Genomic DNA, 14,653 nt, shown 5'->3' on the forward strand with positions numbered 1-14,653 from the left:
ACTTTTGAGTTTTCCTACCTAATTAAAGAATAGCCAGGATGTAACTATTTCTCATAAAAAGTTTATTAAATTTTATATTTTAAATTAATTTAGAAACGTTTTTAAATTTATAAATTTGAAACTTAAGTTTATGTAAATGGTTGGACTTTTACTCAATTTTATCCTCTTCTTAAAAAAATACTTAAAGTATATTGGCAATAAAGTAGTGTGCAAAATATGTGCTTTACGGTAAAACCAGTTACAAGTAAAATTTGAAAAAAATTGCATAACTTAAATGGATACGATCGTGCTTTTTTCACTTTTTATCTTTTACTATATGAAAATGTTCTAACCAGCTATAAAATTATGTTAAATAATTAAATTTATTGGCTTTATCCGAGTTGTGATACATAATTAAAAATAAAAACAGAGACTTTTAAAAAATTTGCACTTATTTTTTTAAGTTGTTCTTAAATAGACATTCATAAATTAGGCACTATTATTTCTAAGGCTTAGCCCAATAGTTTGCAATTTTAACTATAATACGAGATCTAATATATTGTAACGAAATTCAGGAACTTTATTGGCAACGTCAAAAACTTTAACCTAACTCTGTCGTTTAATTGTTTCCAAGGTAAAAACTGACTAACGAATTAAAACTGAATGAAATGTCGTAAAACGCGTCCTTAATATTTAGAATTTTCTTCATTGCTTGTGCCGAAAGAGACCAATAATTTAAGGAGAATACTGACAGTCAAAGCAAGCAAGTATACAAATGGTAGAAGATTTAAAATACAGGGACTCACAATAATATAACCTAAATTGTGGCCAAAATGGGGCCCTCTAACAGGATGAAGTACTCAAAAACTAACCACTTTCAATTCTTCTCATCAACTTTAACTACAGAATCCGTATCAAATAGTACAAAACCTAGAAGAATAATTAACGTATTTAGATTTTTATAATTATAAGTAAGGATTTATAACTTATCTTGTTAATTAGAACCTGGTATATATTCTTGCTTAATTTATGTAATAACCACTGGCTTAACTACAAAACACAGATACCAAGGAAAGATTAATACAAATGACATAATACAATTTGCACGTCTTCAACAAAATGACAATTAGAATATGTGGCTTTTATATAAAGACTATTATAATATACTTGGCAGGACATTAGGGTCTTGGGCACTGACCCTGCCACTATTTTACCATTATTATAAAGGAATAGGGCTGACATAAGGTAATTTGCATATTTTCAGATTGAAATCGGGAGAAAGAGAAAAAAGGATGAAACATGAATAAATAAAAATACTAGTAATCAGTAATGCGAAAATATATTTCGTTGACACATGTTACTTTTATGTTCTTCTTATATTAAAAAAAATTTAAAATATAGAAAAATTTTATTTTTTTGCGTAATCACAGCATATCATGCATTGAAATTTTTCTTTTATATTATATGAATCTAGATTGACAAAATATAATTTTTTTTTAAATTATTTTTGGTTAAGAATTACAGTCTTAGATGTATTAATTTAATATTGCAAATGAAATTTTAAACAGAATATCCATTAGAACAGTTTTGAATTCTATCCAGGAATAATATTTCGTGATGTTTTCGCTTTCTAGTGTTATGGAAGATTGTTAAAATGACTACATTGTAGGAAAAAACAGTAGTTATCAACAATGAATGAAAAGAGGTGTCGGTGCATGAATGTCAAAAATGTTTAAGAGAAAAAAAGACAATTTCTTTCGAATCAGGCGCATTTTTATACTTTAACAATAAGATACAGATAGAGGGTTTGGTAAATGAGTAAATAAGTAGGATTATTTCTACTGATTAAGATTATGAAATCAAAAAAAATTATAATATCGCGTTTTGGAAGAAATGTAAATGTGTACTTTTATTAAACAAAATTCCCTGTATATTTTTACATAAAGCAAAATATAAACATTTTCTTGATAAAAAAATGATAGTTAAAAGCTAAAAATCACAAGTTATATCGATAGTAATAGTTTTGCCAAATTTAAGCAAGTTGGCTTTGAAATAAAAAAAAAACATTGTTTTAATAATTAAGTGGCAGTAGCTACAAAAATCTAATAAAATAAATGAATACTAATAGTTACACGTTAGCAAAATTTGTGATGCTTATAAAATCTATATTATATTAAGGAAAAAGTCCATTCTGAAGTGGAGTCAATATAATATTGAAAAGTTAGTAGCGGAAGTCTAATTTCAGGAGTGATGCATTTCGGCAAGTGTTCTCGCCACCATCAGCCTCTAAAATTTATTACAAACAGTTCAAAAATATATACGAAATTTTTTTTCTTGACAGGTGATATAAAAAATACAGATAAAATTATGAAATTGTAAAATACTTACTGAGTTACTTAACACATACACAAATTCTAAAGAATAACAAACAATACTTAAATGGTACATTGCACGACATCTAGTAAACAGTTAAAATTATAACAAAATTGAACAATATGAGATTAGTAGATTTCTACGAATACTGGGAGCGAGTGAGAGAGAACCATTGGACTGTAGTGTTATAGGGTGTAAATAAATAAACAAATTCAACTTTGACCATTCTGATAGACAAGCGGTGCCTGAGCAAACTCTGATAGACTGTGAAAAAGTGTTGAAGTCCACCAACTTAGTTAATCCAGATCTAGTTAGAGCTGACATCTCTTTGAAGGTTAACAAATTTCTAAATTCAAAAGAAATAAATGAAAATCGTAAAGACTCCCCAGGTCAACTCATAAACAAACGCAATAATCTTAAAGTTAAAAACAACGAAAATGACCTTATTCTAACAAAAGCCGATAAGGGTAACTGCATCGTACTTATGCCCAGCTGAACTGAATATTACAATAAAGTCAGTGACTTTTTTAACAGTTATGATTTTCAGATTTTGCCTTACGATCCTACTTCTAAATTTATTCTTCACCTCAACCAGTTATTTAAAAGCTGTACAGCTACCTTCGATCATTTTTGTACTTCACCTTTCAAACTCCTTCCAATGAATCCGATTACTCCACTTCTTTATTGTCTACCTAAAATACATAAACAAAACTATCCTGTGAGACCCGTAGTTTTCTATATTGATTCTCCTGCCTCAAAACTTTCCTCCTGGTTGACGTCTATCCTCCCTCAACTCACCAATTTCTTTAACCCTTTCTCAATAAAAAAACTCATATGGACTTACCAAAAATTTAATAAAAACAGAAATACCCCCTAACTCATTACTTGTTTCCTTCGATGTTTCTAACCTATTTCCAAGCATCCAACCAGAAGATTGTTTATTATACACCCGAGAACTTCTCTTTTAATTCTAAATTTAATATATAATTTTAAATATAATTTTTCATTCTTCTAAAAAGTCTTTAAATTTGCCAGACAGAAAAGCAGTACCTCGATCTGCTATTATACGTTTTGGTGCTCCTAACTCATGAAACACTTCACTTAGGGCTTTGATGCTACATTCTGTTGTTTTCTGCTTTATCGGACAAAAACGGACAAATTTCGTGAACGCATCTATTATCACTAATATCTGGTTGCACCGATTTGATTTTACTAATGGCCCAGCATGGTCGATATGCCATGTATCCATTTTGGTCAACGGCTTAGATTTTTGCTGAGACATGCCACTTTTTTTACCACTTGAGGATTATCCCAAAACACAAGATCTACAGTTGGCCAGGTATTTCCGCACTGTTCTGCCCATGCGCGGCCATGCCAAATCTTCCCGTAACTTTAACAACATTTTGTCAGCACCTATATGAGATGATTCATCATGGTATAAGCGCCTTATATCCAGTCGCGCCGCGATTGGAACGAAACACCGATTAATTCCATCACTCGGACTACATAAAAATACCAAACCGTCCTTCACTGAGTAGCCCGACAAACTTTGCGTTTTGTCTACTATAGCCTGACAAAATGCGTCTTCTTTTTGATAATCCCCGATTGTTTTATTTGCCTTATTTGGACCCGTACTGCGCGCCACTGAAACTCTATTTCGGCTAAGATAGTCCACATGAGCCATTCTACAGCCTTGCCGATATTCGATTTCAAAATTAAAGTCTTGTAACTTGATCCACCACCTGGCCACAGGAGGGTGTAATTCTTTTTTTAAAGCCGTAGCGCGCACAGAATTACAGTCAGTATAAATTGTAAACTTTATACCATACAAATACGCACGAAAATACTGGGTTGCTTCTACAATAGCCAGAGTCTCTAAGTCATAGGAGTGGTAACGCGATTCACAATCAGTAGTGCGTCTACTGTAATAGGCTACCGGATGCAAAATATTATCCAAGTCTTTTTGCATTAATACAGCACTTAACCCTATGAAACTCGCGTCCGTGTGTAATTCCGTATAGAAGTCAGAATTAAAAATATTTAAAATTGGGTATTCTGTTAGTCGTTTTATTAAGTCTAAACGCACATTTTCGCACTCACTTGTCCACTTAAAAGGTTGTCCTTTACGCAACAGTGCGGAAATTGGTGCAGTTAAACTGGCAAATCCTTTTACAAAACGTAGAACCCTAAGAACTGCCTAACACCCTTTACATCGACAGGAGCAATAGTCTCTGCAAGCGCATCAACTTTTCGGTTACTTGGCTTTACAGTACCGCCTTCAATGATAACGCCTAGATATTCGACAGACGTTTTAAAAAAAACTGCATTTTTCCAAGTTCAGCACAAATCCCGATTTTGATAAGGTGTCAACAACCAGTCGTAAGTTATTAAAACCTTCCTCAATAGTGCGCGCTGGGCATAAAACATCGTCAATGTAGACAAATGCGATATCATCTTTTAATAGTCCTAGAGCCTTATCAATTGCTTTCTGATAAGTAGGCGGCGAAGTAACAAAACCAAAAGGCATGCGGGTATACTCATACAATCCATCCGGGGTCACAAAAGCAGTAATATGTTTGGATTTTTCTTCAACTTCAATTTGGTAAAACCCCGACTTCATGTCAAGAGTGCAAAAATATTTGGCCTTACTAAGTGCATCTATTTGGTCTTGTATGCGAGGCAATGGGTAATTATTCCGCACTACTTGTTTATTTACCTCTCTGTAATCCACACATAGTCTTGTATCTACTTCCATCAAATGTGCGTACAGTACAAATCCTGGACATGCTAAGAGGATCATACACAATATCTACACAATTTTCATTTACCTCCACTTTAACACCTGGCCGTTTAAGAACATCCAAACCAATTAAAGCATCAACGTCACCCCCAGGGATAGATCCATCTGGGACAACAAGAAAGTCCATTTCTAACGTCATCGTTGGTGTAAACATTATAGCAGTGCTGCGACCGATAGCCTTCATAATAGACTTTCCGATACCAGCCAAACATTGATTACTTGGTTGAATTTTTAAATTTAGTTTCTTTACCACTTTTTCATGCAAAATTGGTACGTCTGCCCCAGTGTCTACCAAATAGGAAATCGAAGTTATAGTGCTGTCATTTGTAAGTGTAGCTAAGGGTGGAGATTGCACAAACCGAGTATTTTGTGACAGCATTACTCGTTTTGGAAACCCATTTTTCTTGTAACAAGTGTCTTCTGAGTGTCCTTTCTTTTGGCAATATGTACATGTGTTTAACTTTACAGTTTTTGTCTGATCTCTTGATGGATAGTTTATATTTGCTCCAGAAGGGCCAGGAAGAGGCTTTTCCATGTTAGACACTGTACCTTGTTTACAGTCTATCTGTTTATGTCCAAATCGATGACATTGTCGACACTTTCCGTGAAAAGCGGGGTGATCTTCACGAGAATTGTTTGGCCGTTTTCGTGACTCTCTCACTCGATTTACCTCGCTTAGTTTTGCAGCATCGCAGACAACTAACAACTTTAACAGATCCGCATCGCACTCGGGACTCTGCAAGCAAATTCGATTTTTCACCTCAGCACTTTGAATATCATGCTCTACTAAACTCAGCACTATCCTCCAAGGAAAATCAGCATAAAACCGTCTTATAGCTGACAACTTAGCATTTTCATACTCAAATAGCGAGTCAAAATTGTTGCTCATAATTGCTAGACAGGCACGTAATTGAGTAGCTGGCGTGCCTTGTTCTGGAAATGCTACCTCAAAATCTCGCCTAAAAGATGCCCAATCTCTAACAATTGGCTTCCAATGACGATAAAATTGAGCTGCACGACCTCGAAGAGCGTGACCAGCTTTCAAAACAGTTACCGTATCAGAAATTCGCAACTTGGCTTGAATTCTGCTTACGTCATCCATCCACTCGACCATTGTGAACGGCGTGTCATCAGGATCAAAAATAGTTAAGCAAATTTGCGATGATGCCGCTGCTGCCATAACTTCAGGACCGGGACCAACCACAGCAACAGATTGCACATGCGCTTGTTCCACAGACGACTGTAGCGCCGCTTCAGCTTGCGTAGCTTGGGCGTTGGCCATGGTGGATAAAATTTGCATTATTTGACTTTGAAAATTACTGTTACTTTCTTGCTGCATTTTAAACATCAACATCATCTGATTGTTCATTGATGCACTATCACTACCACCGATAATGGCTGAGCTACTCGTACCCGCCCGGTCACTCTCACAACTTTCGCGTTGTTCCTCGTCAGCCATTTTTAAACACGCACAAAAAAAAATCACTTTTTAGGTCCTTTTCTTCTGTGATCGGCTTCACTAGGAGCTATCCCACTTCTGATGTTAGCATTTACGATTTGTTGTAGATAATTTCAACACAAATAACACACAAAATGTTCTAAAAACCTCGATTTATTCATTAAAAATATGCGAAATACAGCCTTTTATGTTGCGACCGAAATCAGACTGCCTTTTCTTTTTAAAAATTGCCGCGTTAACAAAATCTTCAGCGTCCGCACTTTTACTGTTTATATTGGGGACGATGAGATAAGGTGGTTTTAAATAACATATATTTTAGAGTCTGATGATGGCAAGAACACTTGCCGAAATGCATCACTCCTAAAATTAGAGGTTTAGCATTTTATTTGTGGAGAAAAGACTTCTCCTACTAACTTTTCAAATCTATATTAGTAAAAGGCCCCTTTCGCATATTAAAAAATGTGATACGTTAGAATGGTACCATATATGCCAAACAAATAGTACTGCCAATAGAAATCATAGAGGAGTACTGACAAAGATTTCAGACTAATAACTTGCCAAACCGAAAAAAAAATTTAATTCTCTTTAGAAAATTTAGAAGTAACGAAAACGGGTTTAAAACGAGTAAGCGAGGATGTTGAATTTTCTATTTTGGCATACTTTGAAGCTAATATGGAAAATTTAACCAGAGATTTAGCAAGAGCTTACGGTGTAAGATTAGAAACAATATGGTGGATCTTAAACAAATATACATTTGTGCCATACAGGTATCGACCAGTACAAACATTGTAATCTGATAACGAAAGAAGACCTACTTTTCGCCACTGGTTACGTAATGCATATGAAGCAGATGATAATCTTTTAAATTGTGTAATTTGGAGTGACAAAACTAATTTTTTAAATAAAAATGATATTATGTTTAGCCTTAAAAATGAATACTTTTGGTCCCAAGGAAATATTTTTCGTACTAATTCCAGCAACCCTTAAAATTAATTAAGTATAAAGGTTTGGTGCCGATTAATAAAAAGCTAAATAATAGGACCGGTGTTTTATGATGGCACTATGTCCTGAAGGAGATATGTTGACCTCATGATATCTGGGGCGCTAGTCACCAAAGTCACCAAACCTAACCCTTCTTAATTTTTAGTTTTGGGGTTTTAAAGGAATGAAGTGTATAAAGAAATACAGAGTCGTTAATGAAGTTTAAAAACGTATTAGACAAATAATTGGGTCAATAGATCGAAAATCCAGGTTAAAAGATACAAGACACGTGCCTAAGTGTACTCAGAAATATATTAAATAAGTTGGCGATTTTTTTTGCTCATTTATTGTAAGTTTTGTAGGTTTATATCATGTTATTTTTATATTTCATAGCCAACTTGCCAAAGTTTGTTAAAAATATTAATATCACTATAAACTTGGGTATTTTTAGAATTAGGCTATTAGTGTAAATAAACTTTTTTATTAGAAAAATTATTATTTTGACTAATAAAAGTATACAGAGGACATTTTATTTAAGTACATTTTCATATTTTCTTGAAAACTTGATGTTCAATTTTTTGAGAATCTTTCAAGTTTTCACCATTTATTCAACAGAAAAAAAATCCTACAAACATGCTACTTTAAAGCTACTTTAACCGACCCTGTATCCTACATATTAGGAGTTAGCAAATTATTTCATTTGATAAAAATAGACAGAAACGAGCTTCATCAATTCTAAGAAAAATTAAAGAAAAACAGAAAGTAGTAATTTTTAAGAAGAAACGAAAATCGAAGAAGGATTTGTAAAATAAAAGAAAGATGCAATATTTGTTATTGATCTCAAGATATAATAATTTACTTTTTTGGCAAAAATATTTACCAGAAACATATTTGCCACAAAAAATCTCTCTATCTATAATATAGATAGAATTATTTACTATTTTTTTATCATTAACCTCTAAAAGGTTAAATGCAGCATCAGAAAAAGACGTCCATTGCTCATATTTTGCATGTTATGTCGGTATCGTTGGAAAAACGTTACCCTTCACATCAAACCACTCTAACTAAGATGACTAAAACCCGGTTAATGTTTTGCGATACCGTACGCTATTAAAAAAAATAACTAATAGTATTACATGAATATTTTTAGAAATTAGATCAGAATCAGAAGTTCTACTTATTAAAGAAACCATTTAATTAAAAATGCGCCATATAAGAATAAATGATTTTCTTTGAGAAATCATATTAGAATTAATCTGACAAATTTACATTCGTTGCAAAAGCACGATTAATTATAAATAAAGTAATTATATCTGGTTTGATAAACCTCCCTCCAGCGTTTGTCAACTACTTTACCCGATAAGTTTACTATAATAAGGTTACAGAAAATGAGTCCTACTAAACTGAAACTTTAGACCTACTTTAAAAAAGAAAAATGAAGTATTGAATAAAATTAATAAGTAGTACTAAAAATAATAATAATAATAATAATAATAATAATAATATTTATTTAGCATAAATAGCTACATACAAAAACAACAAATTTCCCAAAAAATTAATAAAAATAAAAATACATATAATGTTAATAATAATGTTCATAAACCTAATTCAACAACATATTTAGTCAGCAAGAGTACATATATAAGTAAGCAATAAATATCAAATGCTGGGTATCCCGATTCCCGACACTTGCAACGCCCCGGTTTTACCAGGAACGTAGCATCCCGGTTAATCCAAGGAATACCGCAATATTCCGATCCGTCTAAACATTGCCATGTCGGCGACCTAAGCACCCCGCCACCAAAACTGGTTTAGAAGTGCAGTACTCACAAATAACCATAAAATGTTACGCTAATACGTGAATCTCGGTCATGAGGTTAATTACCTATGGGCTGGTGAACTAGATCGAATTCAGGGTGTCCTGGTTTTTTTGGGAAAGACCATGTCAAATCCCGGTTAATCCATGAATAGCAAACACAGCTCTTCTACCACCCACAAACACCTCATCATTGTTCTCACTTCACTACAATATTTATGTGCATATATATTAACTATAATAATTCAAGCCACACTAAAATTAAACTTAAAATAAGTGTTAAGCTAAAATAGTGATCCTAAACAACATACTATAAAAAATAAACAGAATGAAAATTTTAAAAAATAATTAGGCAAAGGTAACAAAATCCTAGGACAATATATGTGCCCTAACCAGCCTTTTAAAATTATTTACAGAATCACAGTCTCTTATGCTTTTTGGTAATCTATTAAAATCTTGTAAGCCTATCTGTAGGACAGAATTTAACATCTGGTTAGAGTTTTTTTTTTTTTTTTTTTTTTTTTTTTTTTTTTTTTTGGGTCGTTGGAGAAATTCTTTATGAAAACTGGTTACGCGGCGCCGCCCCCAGTAGTGTGGGACTCAGTGTCGAGTCTGTCTCGTCCTATACCCACTAAAACTCCACCGCTGGGTGGTGCCTTGTGGCTCCCTACACTGCGGTCTGCTAAGAAGCAGTCCTATTGTGTCCCATATGTTTAGTCCCACAGGTTCAATTCTGTAGCTTCAAGGAAGTCCAGGATTGTGCCCAGTGGTAGATTTCTTATACCCTCTGGTGCGGGTTTCTCTTCCCCCAGGAGTGTTGCCCTGGTTTGATTAAATGCTTCACAGAAGCACAGTATGTGAAGAGTTGTTTCGTCCTCCTCATTGCATCCCCTACATAGCGAGGTAACTGATTTCCCTAGCGTATGCAGGTGTTTCCTGCTGGGTGCATGGCCTGTAAGTAGCCCTGCGACCTTTCGCAGTCGTTGTCTGGAGAGGCCCAGTATGTTCTCACCCTTCTTGAAGGGTGGGCTGCCTATAAGTTGTTTGGATTGTTCCATCTTTGGCAGCTGCTCCCAGTAGAATTTGTTCTGGTTTGTTAGCCAGTTGCCGATTTCCCTCTTCCAGGTCTTATCGCTGACATAACATGTTGGTTCAGGGCCTACCAGGCTGTTGCTGGCTCCCTGGGTTGCAAGTTGGATAGCCCTTCTTGCAGCCTTATTGTTGCCCATATTCTCTGCTAGGATTATCTCTGGCCTATTTTGCGCTTCGGCGAGGTTCCTGAGATCCTCCCAGCAGCTTTATCTGGTTAGAGTTACACCTATCGATCAGTATGAAATTGTTACAGTTTCGAGTTTGATAATGATGAACATCTCTAAAAAACTTCACCTTCTACAAATATACGATGGTAACATATTATTTTTAAATTTATACAGAAAAACATAGATGCTAAACATCATTTTTTGTTTGGTTAATTGTATAAAATTGTTGAGCAAAATTCAAGATACGGAGCTGCAATGCTATTATACAGTAATAGTTTTGTAGCCATTGATAATTGTTTTCCTACTCTTGCAATGAAACCAATATTTTTTTTTGGAAAATTTTCTAGTTTTGTAATCAGCGTGTGCATAAAAATTTAAGTTACAATCAAATATTACTCCCAAGTATTTAATTTGAGTCTCATATTCTATCTTTTCATTATTTACCACAATGTTAATATTTTTCACATTGATGTGCATTAATTTGCTCTTTTTCCCAAATAAACAAAATTTCGATTTTGATGTATTTAAACAAAGACTATTACTGCAAAGCCATTTAAATAAATTAGATAAATCATTATTAAGAATTATTTGCATACCAAAATACCAGAATACCAAATAAGTTCCCGTTAATAGACGACAATAAAACTTAACGGAAATCATACAATTAAGCTTATACTTGATATGGAAATATTCCAATAAATTCATATAAAAACTATGCGGATGGTTGCCAAAAGTTGCTTATTTTAAATGTTGATTTAAAACCATATTCTTCAATTAACGCTTCAAATTCATTACCAGAACTATCTATGTATATACTTAAGAGATAAGGAATGGTAACAACAACTAAATTGTTAGATATTCTAACATTATTATGATACAGAACCCATAAGAAAAAAAAGCTCATAATGATAGCACCTGGCAGTAAAATTGAAAAACTTAATTTCAAATACAACTAAAATAAGCAGGTAAAAATAAATAAATTAAATTTGATTACTTTGCGTTTTTTAAGCACTTCATTACTAATTATAAAATTTCACAATTTTTGAAACTTTTTTATATTTTCTATAATTAGCACGAACCCCATTATGAGCTTGGAATTTATAGCAGCCTATACAGGGTGTCTCACGACGAATAGACGCGATCGATATTTCGGAAACTAATTTTTCAAAAATTTTGAAAATTTGGCAACATGGCACTGTCGAGGGGGGCTACACAACTAAAATATTTTGACAGTTGTGACGTTTCCGGTTATACCGGAAGTAGGTGTCAACTTCGTTATTTTAAATGGAACACCCTGTATATTTTTACTTTTTTGGCTTTTACGTGAAATTCTAAGTATATTTTGTGTATAATGTCCTATACCTAAGTGTAACCGTTTTTGACATATTTTTAATTTCATATGAAAAACTATGTTTATAAGCCCTAACATAATTACCGATTACTCCCTTTTAGTAGCCTTTATTTATTGGTTAGTTTTGGTTTTATTTTAGAGGAAGGACCACTTTAAAAGACTATTTTAAAATTAGGCTAAAAAAAAGATACAGGGTGGTCAAAAACTAGCATTAAAAATTAAAATGAAAAAATCATTAAAAGTCAATTTTTTTAAATGGAAACCCCCTATTTTTATAATTTTTTCATAAAGATAATTAAAAATAAGGTTAACTTTATATAAGGTTATCTAGTCCAAAAATTGATAGTTTCCGAAATATTGGCAGTTTAAATTTGGCCTAATATTAAAAGCCGTATAATAACACGGCTCAAGGATTGTTGATTAGTTGGGCATGACGGTTGTCATAGTAACCGCTAGAAGCGGCAGTAAGATAATGGATTATAACAGAAATGTACACTTTTTAATTAAATTACACTTTTACGAAGAAAACTTAAATAGCAAGTAACTTATAAATTTAATGCATATAATCCATTGTCTTACTGCCGCTTCTAGCGGTAACTATGACAACCGTCATGCCCAACTAATCAACAATCCTTGAGCCGTGTTATTATACGGCTTTTAATATTAGGCCAAATTTAAACTGCCAATATTTCGGAAACTATCAACTTTTGGAGTAGATAACCTTATACAAAGTTAACCTTATTTTTAATTATCTTAATGAAAAAATTATAAAAATAGGGGGTTTCCATTTAAAAAAATTGACTTTTAATGATTTTTTCATTTTAATTTTTAATGCTAGTTTTTGACCACCCTGTATCTTTTTTTTAGCCAAATTTTAAAATAGTCTTTTGAAGTGGTCCTTCCTCTAAAATAAAACCAAAACTAACCAATAAATAAAAGCTACTAAAAGGGAGTAATCGGTAATTATGTTAGGGCTTATAAACATAGTTTTTCACATGAAATTAAAAATATGTCAAAAACGGTTACACTTAGGTATAGGACATTATACACAAAATATACTTAGAATTTCACGTAAAAGCCAAAAAAGTAAAAATATATAGGATGTTGCATTTAAAATAACGAAGTTGACACCTACTTCCGGTATAACCGGAAACGTCACAACTGTCAAAATATTTTAGTTGTGTAGCCCCCATCGACTGTGCTATGTTGCCAAATTTTCAAAATTTTTGAAAAATTAGTTTCCGAAATATCGATCGCGTCTATTCGTCGTGAGACACCCTGTATATAGGGTGGTTCATTTAACTTAAGACAGATTAATATCTGGAAAACAGCACGCCTTAAAAAAACATTAGATAAAAGTCCATTGAAAAAAGTATTGAAATTTATTTTTGATCTAGTCTCTAATTTTCAGCTGATTAAAATTTCAGCAGATAAAAAAATAAATATTTTAATTTTAATCCTGAAAATAAAAAGAATATGCATATTTATTAATTTTTTTTAATTTTTAAATTATGATTATGGTAAATGCAATATGTTGCATGTCTGTCCAAAGCATAAAAGTTATTAACTTATGATCTTCTTGTGTTGCAAAAGCCCCAAAAAAAATTTAGTGTTATTATAAATGTCAGACTTAGTCACAGAATTATATTCGGCGACCATTAAGTAGCCTAGAAACCGTCTTTTAACACAAAAAAAAGTATTTCTACTATCAAATATAAAATGAAATAGTAAAACTAGATTTTCTCAGATTTAACTTAAAAGCAGTTAGCCGTTTTTATGGCAAATGTCTTGGGTATCTTTGCCTTCAATTTGAATTAAGCGTAATTATACTAAGTAAATAAGGGAGTACGACAAACACTACTGTTTTCTTTTTAACTGTGACTTGGAATGGTTATTGCAAGTTAATAATTTCTGCACCTAAAACCTTTGCTGGCTGTGCTCGAAAAATAGTTGCAATTCAAAATATTAACAAGATCCAAGATATAAAAGAAGCCAAGTAATGTAAATCATTTTTAAGTTTTTGGCTTATCTCCGACTTTTCAACTTTATCAATCTGTGTTAAAGATATTAATAAATTCCTTCAAAATATCTTAAAAGTTAAGAGAAATAATATTTCTAAATAAACAACATTTACCGTGTATAAGAATTATTTAAAAGCTAATTCGCTTAATTGCTTTAGAATAACTTACAGTTTCCGAAATCATAATGCATAAATTATCAAATATAGACAGACTGTATAATATTTAATTCAAAAAGTATTATTTAATGTAATGTTATTTTTTTTAAGGGAGAAATCTTGGGTTGCTGTAAGATTGGCCGCTGAGAAGAATTTTGAATCAAAGTTACCAGGCTTATATACAGGGATCATCTACCGAAATTTATCGGAATTTTTTCCGCCACAGCTGTTTTTGCGAGTTAGGTAAGTGAGATACTTTTACATATCTTTTAAATAATACCATAACGATAAATTGTATGTACTTCCTATACTATATATCTAAATGTTTATAATTATGTAATATATATAGAAATTAAAGGAAAATTTATTAAAATTTATACTTTATAATAAAAAAGTTAAGGGGTAATGCAAAATATTCATAAAGAGTTAATTTTTTAATTTTCTCTTTAAAGTATTTTT

General features: G+C 32.5%; 1 protein-coding gene across 1 annotated transcript in view; it reads left to right on the forward strand.

Moving 5' to 3' along the window:
- LOC126742453 (uncharacterized) overlaps window positions 1–14,653 on the forward strand; it is a 1,408,556-nt gene that overhangs the window by 1,199,632 nt on the left and 194,271 nt on the right. The window contains exon 20 of the mRNA XM_050449100.1: window positions 14,306–14,437. Within this exon, the coding sequence (XP_050305057.1) occupies window positions 14,306–14,437 (132 nt within the window). The remainder of the gene's footprint in view (window positions 1–14,305; window positions 14,438–14,653) is intronic.

Source organism: Anthonomus grandis, chromosome 11, assembly GCF_022605725.1.
Source record: "Anthonomus grandis grandis chromosome 11, icAntGran1.3, whole genome shotgun sequence".
In the NCBI taxonomy this organism is placed as follows: domain Eukaryota; kingdom Metazoa; phylum Arthropoda; class Insecta; order Coleoptera; family Curculionidae; genus Anthonomus; species Anthonomus grandis.